Below are 13067 nucleotides of genomic sequence, written 5' to 3' on the forward strand. Positions count from 1 at the left end.
AATGGACCACAGGTCATATTATACCCGATGGTAATCCATGTTCAGTTCACTTGAGGAACAAGGGAAAACCCAAGACCTAGATTCCCATAGGAAATCATTGAGCTCACCCGACTAAAATTCACATGCGACTAAATGTTTGTTAGTACCAGCCTGATCTTATTTTCCTCACTCATTGACTTGAAGTTACAGACTAAAGCGCTCGCCATCCTATAGCATCAGGTCTGTGCTTTGCTGTTCAACCAGGTCTCAGGCAGAACAGAACCAAAAGCACCATTCAAGCCAATGAGGATGTGAACCGCTGTGTCAATTTACACTATGGTCATAATAAATGTGCAAAGCCACATGAGCAGAAAGAGTCATCATGTAGACATCGCATCCAAAGACTGCCAACTGCTCTTACACAAGGCAGGAATGCCAAGAGATTTACAGAGATCCAGTCATACCCACCTTCCATACCTCTAAGTAGCACCTATTGCATGCAGTTAACATTCAGGCGCTACCAGATACTGAAGTAATGTCATGTAATTCCAAGACAGCCATACCAAGCCTCATCCAAGTATGGATTCTTAAAGGAACACTCCAGAAATTACTTGGCACTTATGCAGGGTACAGTAGAAAGCAGTGCTCAGATAACCCCTAAAAGCTACGGATAAACTTACAACGGTTAGCCAAAGAGCGGGCATTCGACAAGCCACTATTCCTCCCAAATCCCCATATGCTGAAAAGGCCACTACTCAACACATCTGGCAGTATCTTATCTCCCACAGGAACAGGCATGTAGAAATCCATATTTTCTTCTGCGCCCCCCCCCCCCCTTCTGTCTGTCACTTTAAATAAGTTCGATCTTGCCCAAGTTTGTGACCTTAGACTTTTCTGAAAAGTGTCTAAGTACCGCAAGATGTACAGCACCATCTTACCTGCTCTTTGGCTCTGAGGTGAGTACTGAACCAACAAGCTACACCCAAGCCTTTAGTGCTAGTTTTTCCTGGAGTATTACTTTTAGTGTGAGAGTCAGTCCTTCAGATGGATTTTTAAGCAATTACGTAGGTTGGGCATGTTAGAGTTCAGGGCGGCAGCCAACCCGTAGCTTTCACTATTTCAGAAAGACTGCCGAATTTAAATCCATAGTGTCTGGGATGTAACACTCATACTAGACCATCTAGTAGCTCCATAAAACTGCTGAGGAGGCTCTGCCATATGAAGTACATGTGACTCTTAAATACTCATGTATATAAAAGGGACCCGATGTGGTCAATTGTAATGGATGTAGGACGCTTCCAGACTAATGGAAACCCAGTCAGTGTTCCTCTTTAGATAGTCACAAGACCCAAGATAGACACCAAGTTTTTTTTATTTTGTTATAGTTTTATTTCTTGACTATTGAAGAATCTGTTCAGAAGACATCTTCCAACCATAGTAAGAGCAATCACAGCAACTACTGAACTGACAGACCCGATGGCCACCATCACCCACAGCTGTAGACGGTCACGTCCTGCAGTCATTCTGGAAGCTTCAGTGTGTGCTGCTCCGGAGCTCTGGTTAGGCTTGTCTCCAGTCACTAGAAGAGGACCCAGTGTGGCCAGGACATGTGTCTCTACTGGAGAACCTGGTGGAAGAAAGTTCTTATTAATGAACTGCAGACATGAGGAACATCGGACACTCTGAGATCAAAGTAAACAGCAAGTCTTCTAGAGTAGGACTTTGTCCAAATAATTGGTACTCAAGGTCTTATAAAAACAGGAGACAGTCCCAACTTTGAGGAACCCAGCTTTCTTTTAAGTGTCCCCACCCCTCATCTACAGTTACAATTTAGAAGTCTACTTGCTGGAAACACAAGCTGCAGTCTCAGGTTTCTATGGCAGGAGTTTTATTTAGTAAGAAAGAGGCAAGCAGTAGAATGGATTCAGGCTCATAAATTGATACAAAACAGAATATAAAGTTTCGGCAACCCATTATGCACCAAGTTAAAGTGTGCGACACAGTCTACAGCAAACATGAGTCTGTCGAGAGCACATCTTCAGTTTATTCAAGAGGGAATTTCAGTCACACAAGCTAGAAAACATCTAGAACTCACCAACATCTCTCTTCCCAAGTCCCCTGGGTCTTCCAAGTGAGGAGCCCCATGTCATTCTTTGGCCTGAAGCAGTAGCACAGTTCCTGGTGGTGCAGCACTGGCAGATCCCACTTGATCCTTCGACAGGTGACCAACTAGGAGATATTGTAAGCCAACCAAGTGTTCCAACTATTGAATACTTCATAAACTTGTTGCCCAAGACCACATCTAAGATTGTGAATCATTTTTAACCAAAATACTCAACCATTTGTAGGAGCTCTTACCTGCTAGTAGCCTTGTTGTAGGAGCACGCCTTGTTCACTGGATCAGGGGTCTGGTTGATGTCAGCAGCTCTCAGAGTACACGTGATATAGATCTAGGACAACAAAATTCACAGTTCAGGTCTTGATACATGCAACGATGGCTTTCGCAACTTTTAGTTCTCTTCCATGCAATAGTAGTTAACGGAATTACCACACAAGCGATTCATGTTGGTCCGAGAACATTACTGCTCTACCTTTTCAAGTTCACATTTAAAAGAGCTACTCAGTTGGGGTCTTCATGGTTATAATCCACTGCACAACATGTCTTAGAAGCGTAATTTCTCTAATAATCACTAATACTCACCGTAGAGAGATCACGGTCAGTGAACCTGAAAGCATCAACCTTGAAGCGGAGCTTGCTGGCTTGGGGTCTTTGCAAAAATGCAGAGGAGGAATCTTCTTGCATACCATCCATCAAGCACCTATAGGAGAGATTCACTTCAGTAAAGATGCCCTTGGTTTAAGTAGTGCAACGTGTAAGGCAGAAACTCACCCATTATAAGCAATAATCTCATAACGAGGATTGGAGGTCACATCTGCAGTAAGGGTGGCCACACAGCTGTCAACAAACAGGGTCATCGGGACATGGTTCTGAACATCCAAAGAGGCTTCAATGTAGAACATGTCACCAAGCTGGAAGACCAGTGATGACCTAGGAGCACTCCAGTCCTCTGGGGATGCAATTTAAGGTTATTAGCCTAGAACAAGAGACTCTGTCCCACTACTGGAAAGCTTCTTACCATTCATTAGCTGCAAGGAGAAGACCAGCCGCTCTTCTGTGGTCACCGTGGTGCTAAAGGGAACCCAAGTCGGCTTGACCGCTTTGCTGCTCACATTGCCATGTCTAGAAAGGTTGAAGAGTGCTTAGAGATTCAGAATCCTATGTCAGCCACATTCAAGAAGAAGGCACCATCACATGTCTTAGAAACAGTTTCTAGTTTAGGTCAAACTCATTGCCACTTTGACTGCATTGTATACCCAATGCCACCAGCATACTAATACTACAGTATATCCAGCCATAAGAGTACATTTGCTACCGAAGCATGTCCTAGATACTGTACATTTCATAAGGCATCGAGAAAAAAAAAATAAAAATAAAAAAATTAACCAACACTTTAGAATCAATGTATTCTAGAGTATTCCATGGACAATCGACTTACTCTGGTAAGGTAGAAGACTAACCCTGAATGTAACGTCACCACTCGTCTATAGCCAGATCTTCAGAACATGGAGCCCATATTGCTATAGACTCACCTTGGGTAGTAACATTGTATGGGGACCAAAGCAGAGTTGAACCTGGTGATGGGCACATTGCTGGAGGACGTGGGGTTGTAGCGCAGGTTGATAGTGTAGACAAGCCAGTCTGGAGTCATCTTGGGGAGAAAAAAAATATAAATACATTTATAGTAATCAAGTGAGTTTTATGAATGAGAACTGCAAAGCCTCTGTAAATGGAGTTCAATATGAACAGTAACAAATATTCTGGGCACTACCACCAAGAACATTGTTTCCCCATGACCAAAGGGGGGGGGGGGGGGGGGAGTGGTGAGAACAAAACACGCATGTTATATACACACACTGGATATAAAGCCACCAAAAGCCCACTTCAAATAATGAATAAATGGACATCTGTGTTTTTTTTTAATGTACAAACCCCCCTTCCTCATTGATAGAAGAAATATGAACCATTAGGAATGTGGGGTTCACAGCCAACCAAGTACAAATCTGGGGGTTACTTGGTAGGAGACAACCCAAAGCGATTTACATTTATTTGTCAGACAAGTGTGAATAAAGCTCAAATGCTAGTGCAGGTCCAGTAGATACGGATAAACTTCTGCAGAAACAGCCATATGGATTAATAACCACCATATGGATTCACCACGCTGTGGGAGCCAGAAATGGAAACCAACTGCCTAAATATTTAGGTTTTTAAAGCCGGTCTGGTCAGAAAACTAGTTATTTTGGGCAAAAACCCACACTTGTATTTCTTACCCAAGGATAAGGGCACCTCCGGAGATGAGACACTTACCTCCAAGTTGCTCCCACATTCTTGAAGACCATTTTCAAAGATCACAGTAGTATCTGAGCTCTGAGGTCTAGCTCTGCAGGGCTGGGATCCTAGGGTCAGGTCTGAAGCCTTCACCAGCTTTCCATTCCCATAGAAGTCTCTGGTCACCATCACCACCAGCCTGTCCTCACCACACTGCACACTGATAGGGGAGTTTGGAGATTGTGTAAGCTGTCGTGGTTGAAACTCTCCAATATACCTGGAGCCCCATCCAGTCTGAACTGGAGACCAAGGGTTTCCTCTAGGAGAACCCACTCCAGACACAGGTTGTCCAAGTCCTCGAGAAGATCCCCATCCAGGCTGATAGTTCCTCCACCTAGGGTCTGACTGGCGCTGGTGTCTAACCAAGGAACTGCTAAAGCCTCGTCCATAGAGAAGAACCACTAACAGCCAACTCCACCTGACCCACAGCTCCATCCTGACTGCAGAAGAAGTAACACAAGGAGAGAGTGGAGGAAGCAGAACTTTATACTCCACCCATCTCATAGTTATACCTTCACATGGAGCAGATAATGATCACACCCAGCTGGACACCTTCTCAATCACAGCTGATTAGGATATAGCAGAGCTGAGGTTGTGGTTTTCAGACATTCATTGTTGGTGAAGTTGAGTTTTTCACGATACTTTAAGGCCAAATACACATGATGCGTATTACGTGCAGATTTTCAGCGCAGATTTTCCTGTGGTAAGTCCGCAGCATAATACAATACTAGCAAAATAAATGAGATTTCAAGTAATCTCAGCTACACGTTGCAGAATTTTTCCCGCACGTAAAGTGACCTGTGGTACGTATTTAAAATCCGCAGCATGTCAATTTATTTTGCGTTTCTGCCAGCGACTTGTATCTGACAAGTTTATAAAACAAAACACACCAAAATCCGCAGCATAAAAAAACGCATTATTATTCTATCGGTCAATATGATTATGGTGATACCAAACTTATATTGTTTTTTTATGTTTTACTACTTTTACAAGGACGAAACAAATTGTTAAAAATAAAATTTGGGTTTTATCGCCACATTCTGAGAGCCATAACTTTTTTATTTTTCCATGGATTGAGCGGTATGAGGGCTTATTTTTGTGCGGGGCGAGCTGTAGTTTCTATTAGTACCATTTTGGGGTTCATGAGACTATTTGATCAAGTTTTTTTTCATTTTTTGTGGGATTTGAAGTGACAAAAAAACAGCGATTCTGGGGCTTTATATTTTTTCTTTTTACAGCGTTCACCGTGTGCATAAAATAATGGCTTATTGTAATAGTTCAGACTTTTACAGACGTAAAGATACCAATTTTGTATAGTTTTTTTTATTTTTTACCTTACTTTAGAGAAAAAATGGGAAAATGGTTGTTTTTTTTAAGTTTTTTATTTTTTTCAACTACTAAGAACTTTATTTAACAAATTTCATTAGTCTCCCTAGGGGACTTGAACCAGCGATCATTACATCACTGGTACAATACACTGCAATACTAATGTATTACAGTATATTGTAATCTTTACAGGCTCCTGGTAAGCCCTGCTTAACAGGAGATGAAGAAAGGCAGCCCTGGGGGCCTTCATTAGGCCCCTGGGCTGCCATGAGAACCATTGGCGCCCCCCGATCGCATTGCGGGGGGGGCGATGAGCTGTCAGATGGGGGCGTTCCCTCTTTCTAACGTCTTAGATGCTGCAATCATGCTTGATCGGGCTCTCCAATGGTCCTGCGGAGCAGTGCAGTTACCTGTTATTCCCCATTGCCCCACCCCCAGGGTCTTAGCCAGAGCGGGAGTTTAACCCACAATGTAGGTTCCATGGAGAATGTTGGCGATGGTTGAATCTCCTCTGCCTTTCCCTTTTTTCTTCCACGGGTCCTGCACAAGAACCAGCGAAATGAGGGAGGAAACATTGCGCAAAAAAGCATCATCACCATGGTCGTCGCAGACACAGAGTGTCCTCATCAACGTCCAGTGACGTACCCTTCTCTTCTTCCTCGTCGTCTCCTCCGCAGTTCTCACAGGAGTCATCCAGGAATATCGTATAGAGGCGGGACATGCTCGACGTTGGGAGGCCCAGCATCTGTCCGCTGATCCGGTTTCGCTGTCCCAGACGATTTCCACTGCCTGCAGCCCACGTTCAAGCCAGTCTCCGGTTCCAGCTCCGATTTCAGCTGATGGGATACAGCCTATGGATGTGAATCTACATGCGATAAGGCATGTCTCAAAGAACTGTTTTATCTAATACTGATTTGATTACTGCATGAAAGCCGTGGTGGCTGGCTTGAACGGGAATGAAGGAGTGTCTGCTGGCTCTGTGCCGCCAGGTGGGGCTAAGCCCCCGTTTGTGAAAGAAGCAGAGATGTCTAGTCTAAAATTTAGAGACTCTTAGTTTTGTGGTGTGGCGCCCCTCGAGACTCGCTTGTCATCAGATACCAAGGAAAAGATATGGAAGAATGACTTTGTAGACATTTGGTCCTTGGTTTCTGTTGAACAAGTGACGGTCGACAAGGAGCGCACATTTGAAAAAGGATCAGACAAGAAAGTGAAGGTGGCAAAAACGTTCAATAACTGGCTTCAGGGTTATGCGACCCTGGCGAACGTTATATGTCAACGCTTCACTGAGAAAGATGCAGAACTATTTGTATATTTTGAAACAATATTTAGCGCTCACAGGCTGCTTGGTGGCGTTGTGACGAAGAATTTTGTCATAGGTTGGCTTTGACACCCGACATTAGTTTGGCGTCAAAGGCAATGGATGTTTGGCTACAGCTCATTTTAGCTCAGACCGGGAAGCTCACGCATCCCTTTCCACCAGCGGCCGCCACTTCGTGAATCGCTCCTGGAGTTGCGGCCGCACGGCCCACAGGAGCCTGTGGGCTGTATAATGAGGGTCACTGCCGATTCTTTGCCACCTGCAAGTTTAGGCATGAATGCTCCATATGAGTGGGCGCTCACTCGGCGATTAGGTGCTGTCGGACAGGCAAGCAGCCTGTCAAGGCACCTCCTTCTGGGCCAGCGAAGAACGCCGGTGAACGTCCACAAAATGGGGCCATGGGGGTATGGGAGAACCGTAACTAAAACCCTCAATGATGAGCCCTGCCTCCTGTCTCCTGGGGTACTGATAGTACCCCAGGAGGCAGGGCTCATCATTGAGGGTTTTAGTTATGGTTTTCCAAAACCTTTTGAGTACTCGTCCACATTGTTGTTGTCCGACAATTTGAAGTCGATCAACGAAAATGTGGAAATAGCGCGGAAAAAGATTGAAAAGGAAGTTAAATTGGGACAAATGGCTGGTCCATTTTCGAAGCCCCAGTATAGCAACCCGAGGGTCCCTCCCCTTGGCTTAGTGCCCAAAAAAATAACAAGGCAGTTTTTGAGTCTTACATCATTTATCCTTTCCTCGTGGGGCATCAGTCAACGATGGGATTCCCAGGGAAGATATGATGGTTTCCTATACTTCCTTTGAAGTCGCGGTTCAATTGGCAGCGCGCTTTTCTTGCAAAAATGAACAATGGGGCTGATTTCCGTTTGCTACCTATTCACCCGGACTGCTTTCACTTGTTGGGTTGTTGTTTGGATGGTTGTTTCTATGTGGACATGTGTTTGCCCAGTGGCGTAACTACCACTGTGCCAGCGGCGGCTATGGGGCCCACAGCATAATTGTATATATGTACTGGCCTTGGTTCTAGTGCTGTATTTATGTACTGAGCTTGGTTCTGGTGCTCTATATATGTACTGAGCTTAGTTCTGGTGCTGTATTTATGTACTGGCCTTGGTTCTGGTATTGTATATATGTACTGACCTTGGTTCTGGTGCTGTATATATGTCAGAGCTTTGTTCTAGTGCTGTATTTTTTTGTACTGAGATTTGTTCTGGTGCTGTATATATATATACTGAGCTTGGTTCTGTAGCCGTATATGTCACAGCTTCGTTCTGGAGCTGTAATTATATAGGATTTTAGCTTTTATACCCGACGTTGCTCGGGAGGTTGACTTACAATATGGATATAGAGTAAAAGCTCACTATTTAAATACCTCTCAGTATGAATTTTATTGCTACCTCTCGATATGAATTTAATTGCTAGAGAGTGTAAATAATGTTATTGGAAGCATAAAATAAATGAAATTAAGCAATATATTCATTACAGATTTAGGCCTCATGCACACGAACGTAAAAACGCCCTTAATCACGGGCCCGTAGACTTCTATTGGTCTTGGGCACCTTCTCGTTTGCTTACGGGAAGGTGCCCGGGACGTTGAAAAACATAGGACATGTCCTACTTCAGGCCGTAATTACGGGCACATGGTATTCCCTGTCCAGCGGTAGTCTCTGTCCAGGGTGCTGAAAGAGTTAAGGGGCTGCACTGATCGGCAGTAACTCTTTCACCACCCTGGACAGTGAGTACCGCTGGACAGGGAATAGCATGTGCGGCGCTCACAATATCGTGTACATAGTGTGAACAGGTTTCAGTTTCCTCTCGGAAAATGAAACACAGAAGTGTACACGGAGTACACACGGGAAGCACACGGTTCCAATCACGGACACACGGATCCGTGAAAAATGGGCGTGAAAACGGTGATGGAAGTGTGCATGAGGCCTAAGTCTATGGGGCTCCCGTAATACAGGTGGCTACGTGTGTGCACCCGTAATTACGGGAGCGTTGCTAGGCGACGTCAGGGGATAGTCACTGTCCAGGATGCTGAAAGAGTTAATTGATCGGCAGTAACTCTTTCAGCACCCGGGACAGTGACTACCGCTGGAGTTAAAAGTATCAAAAGTTAACTTACCCAGTACTCCTGCTTCTTCCTCCAGTCCGGCCTCCCGGGGTGATGTTTCATCACCTGTGACCGCTGCAGCCAATCACAGGCCAATCACAGGCTGCAGCGGTCACATGGACTGCATTTAAACCAATGAAAAAATCGGGCTTCAAACAAACTTTCCAAAATATATATTAGATATTTATAATAACGAAATTGTAGGGCAGATGGAATCGTTTTCAATTTATTGTATATTTAATGGGAACCTGTCTGGTAGTTTTATTTGGAGCCACCATACGGTAATACATGACCTGACAATATTTCCAAATGTATGTTTCTTTTCAGATGCAGCAAAATCTATAAAATTAACTTTTAAAACGGCGCACACTATATGCTAATTACTCATTAAAGGGTCATGGTGCGGTGCCGCTATCCTGAAGAGTCACATCGTCCTGCCTCCAAACCCAACTTTCCATGTTTGATTAACATTCCCCTGGCTGATATACATCACTACCAGTTTCCTCCAACTTTCTCGGATGCCTTGTACTACTTAGGCACGCACCGTGCAGCGAGGTGTACTCTGCCCGGCTTCATCACTGCACAGTGCATGCCAGTGGAGTACAAGGCCACGGTGCATCCGCAAGAGTTTGAGAAGGCTGGTAGTGATGTAGAGAAGCCAAGGGGATGTCAATCAAAATCTGGGGGCGCCATTTCAATTTTCGCCTAAGGCAGCAGAAAAGCCAGAATCGGCCCTGAGGCTGCAGGTCACTTTAGGCCTGCAGCCTATAAGGTGCTGGAAAGACTCCCTGTGCTTGCGCAGGCCGGCGTGATGATGTCGCTGCATCACGCTGGTCTGCGCATGTGTCCCGACCGGAGCCTGTGCAGCCCATACGTCCGTCGAAAGGACGGGGCAAGGTAAGTACAATATATATTATTTCTTAGGAGAAGGCGGGCTGTGTGGCACTATATACAAGGGGGGAGCAGGGTAGCTTTATATACAAGGGGGGAGCAGGGTGTCACTATATACAAGGGGTAGCAGGGTGGCAAAATATACAAGGGGGAGCAAATTAGAAATATATACAAGGGAGGAGCAGGGTGGCATTATATACAAGGGGGGAGCAGGGTGGCACTATATACAAGGGGGAGCAGGGTGACACTATATACAAATGGGGAGCAGGGTGGAACTATATACAAGATGGAAGGAGGGTGGCACTATATACTAGGGGGGGGGCTGTGTGACACTATATACAAAGGGGAGCTGTGTGGCACTATACTCAAGTGGAAGCTGTGTGACACTATGTACAAAGGGGCTGTGTGACACTACTAAGGGGGGCTGTGTGGCACTATTTACTAGGGGGCTGTATGGCACTATTTACAAGGGGAGGGCTGTGGGGCTATCTACAGGGGGCTGTGTGTGGCGCAAATATACAGAGGTCTGTGCATGGCACTATCTAATAAGGGGGGCTGTGTGGCAGTATCTACTAAGGGGGGCTTTGTGGCACTATATACAAGGGAGGGGACTGTGTGGCAATATTTACAGAGGGTCTATATGGCACTATCTACAAGGGGGAAGTGGGGGCGCTATCTACAAGTAGGGTGTGACACTGTCTACCGGCGGGGGTGTAAAGCACTGTCTGCAGGGGGGCTGTATGGCACAATCTACAGGGGGTACTATCTATAAGGGGGGATGCATGTGGCACCTTGTAAAGTCCAGTCAAATGTTGGGGGGGCCCCAGTCAAATGTTTGCTATGGGGCCCAGTCTTTCCTAGTTACACCCGTGTTACATAGTTACATAGTTAGTACGGCTGAAAAAAGACACATGTCCATCAAGTTCAACCAAGGGACGGGAAAAGGGAAGGTAAAAATTTCTACACATAGGAGCTAATATTTTTTTGTTCTAGGAAATTATCTAAGCCTTTTTTAAAGCCATCTACTGTCCCTGCTGTGACGGCTCCTGCGGTGACTATTCCATAGATTCACAGTTCTCACAGTAAAGAAGGCTTGTCGCCTCTGCAGGTTGAACCTTTTTTTCTCCAGACGGAGGGAGTGCCCCCTTGTTTTTTGAGGGGGTTGTACATGGAACAGGATTTCACCATATTTTTTGTATGTGCCATTAATATATTAATATAAGTTAATCATGTCCCCCCTTAGTCGTCTTTTTTCAAGGCTAAATAGGTTTAATTCTATTAATCTTTCCTCATAACTTAGATTCTCCATGCCCCTTATTAGCTTTGTTGCTCTTCTTTGTATTTTTTCTAACTCCAGGGCATCCTTTCTATGAACTGGAGCCCAGAACTGAACTGCATATTCTAGATGAGGCCTCACTAATGCTTTGTAAAGTGGTAATATTACATCCCTGTCCCGCGAGTCCATGCCTCTTTTAATACACGACAATATCCTGCTGGCCTTTGAAGCAGCTGATTGACATTGTGCTGTTATTTAGTTTATTATTTACAAGTACACCCAGATCTTTCTCAACAAGTGACTCCCCCAGTGTAGCTCCCCCTAGGACATATGATGCATGCAGCTTGTTGGTACCCAGGTGCATAACTGTTAGGGATCTGCCAGGTACTTCATCTAGCTATACTCCTGGGATTAATCAATCCACACCTGAGGCCAGACCTGTTCGACTGACACCATCTCCCACCAACCAGGGTGGCAGGCTCAGGAGTGGGAGAGCCTATCGCGGCCTGGTCTGTCGGAGTTAGCTCCGCCCCCTGCCCTTTATTACCTGCCCTGTGCTCTGCCTCAGTGCTTGTAATTCTTTTGGATTCCTGGCCCCACTGCTGCTTGCTCCAGCCTGCTTCTGCCGTGCTTCTGCCTTGCTGCAGTTCTGCTTGACCTGCTTTGCTTTGCCCCTGGCTTGCTTCTGTCTCCGTGCCCGCTCGGGTGTACTCACTTCGTCCTGGTCCTGACTGTTCGTTCGCCGCCCCGTTTCCTCGTGGCGTTCCGTGGCTACTGCCCCTTCCCTTGCGTGTTCCCTGTTTGTCTTCCTGTGCACTTAGCCAGCGTAGGGACCGCCGCCCAGTTGTACCTCGTCGCCTAGGGCGGGTCGTTGCAAGTAGGCAGGGACAGGGCGGTGGGTAGATTAGGGCTCACTTTCCCTTCACCTCCTTCCTGCCATTACATAATTACAAGCCCTTACCTAGTCTACCATTTCTCCTACGCTGACGCTGTCATGGACCCCCTTGAGACCCTGACCCAGCAGATGCAGGGCCTCTCCCTACAGGTCCAGGACCTGGCCCAAAGGGTCAATCAGGGTGACGCTGCTTTAGTAGTACCCCTCACCTCACCTCTAGAACCCGACCTCAAGTTACCTGACCGGTTTTCAGGGGACCGTAAGACGTTTCTCTCCTTCCGGGAGAGTTGCAGACTGTATTTCCGCCTAAAGCCCCACTCCTCAGGTTCCGAGAACCAGCGGGTGGGTATCATCATATCCCGACTCCAGGAAGGGCCCCAAGAGTGGGCCTTCTCCTTGGCTCCTGACGCCCCTGAACTTTCCTCTGTTGATCGTTTTTTCTCTGCCCTCGGACTCATTTACGACGAGACTGACAGGACTGCTTTAGCCGAGAGTCAGCTGGTGACCTTACGTCAGGGTAGGAGACCGGTTGAGGAATACTGTTCTGATTTTAGGAAGTGGTGCGTAGCTTCTCAGTGGAACGATCCGGCCCTAAGGTGCCAGTTTAGGTTAGGATTATCTGACGCCCTGAAGGATCTGCTGGTTAGCTACCCCTCGCCTGACTCCCTTGACCAGGTTATGGCCCTAGCAGTACGACTTGACCGACGTCTCAGGGAACGTCAGCTAGAACGCTTCAGTGTGCTCCCCTCTGACTTTTCTGCGATCCCCCCCGAGGTCCCGTCTCCTCGCCCCTCCACGGAGGACTCGGAGGTA

General features: G+C 46.2%; 1 protein-coding gene across 1 annotated transcript; it reads right to left on the reverse strand.

Annotated features, from left to right (window-relative positions):
* Nucleotides 1–1358: 1358 nt before the first annotated feature.
* Nucleotides 1359–4861, reverse strand: LOC142748450 (zona pellucida sperm-binding protein 3-like). The gene is made up of 8 exons (XM_075855547.1): nucleotides 4406–4861; nucleotides 3631–3749; nucleotides 3117–3220; nucleotides 2870–3047; nucleotides 2681–2798; nucleotides 2338–2429; nucleotides 2075–2208; nucleotides 1359–1606 (listed from the first exon to the last, which is right to left on the reverse strand). The coding sequence occupies exons 1-8, from the start codon at nucleotides 4859–4861 to the stop codon at nucleotides 1359–1361; spliced, it is 1449 nt and encodes a 482-aa protein (XP_075711662.1).
* Nucleotides 4862–13067: the final 8206 nt, after the last annotated feature.

Source organism: Rhinoderma darwinii, chromosome 3 (genome assembly GCF_050947455.1).
Source record: "Rhinoderma darwinii isolate aRhiDar2 chromosome 3, aRhiDar2.hap1, whole genome shotgun sequence".
Taxonomy (NCBI): domain Eukaryota; kingdom Metazoa; phylum Chordata; class Amphibia; order Anura; family Rhinodermatidae; genus Rhinoderma; species Rhinoderma darwinii.

Bases quoted from the DNA above. Each gene is read 5' to 3' on its own strand.
- LOC142748450 (XM_075855547.1), bottom strand. From the start codon at position 4,861: ATGGAGCTGTGGGTCAGGTGGAGTTGGCTGTTAGTGGTTCTTCTCTAT. The intron at 3,750-4,405 runs GTAAGTGTCTCA...TTTCTCCCCAAG, and splicing joins AATGTGGGAGCAACTTGGAG to ATGACTCCAGACTGGCTTGT. The intron at 1,607-2,074 runs GTGAGTTCTAGA...TTCTTCCACCAG, and splicing joins ACTTGGGAAGAGAGATGTTG to GTTCTCCAGTAGAGACACAT.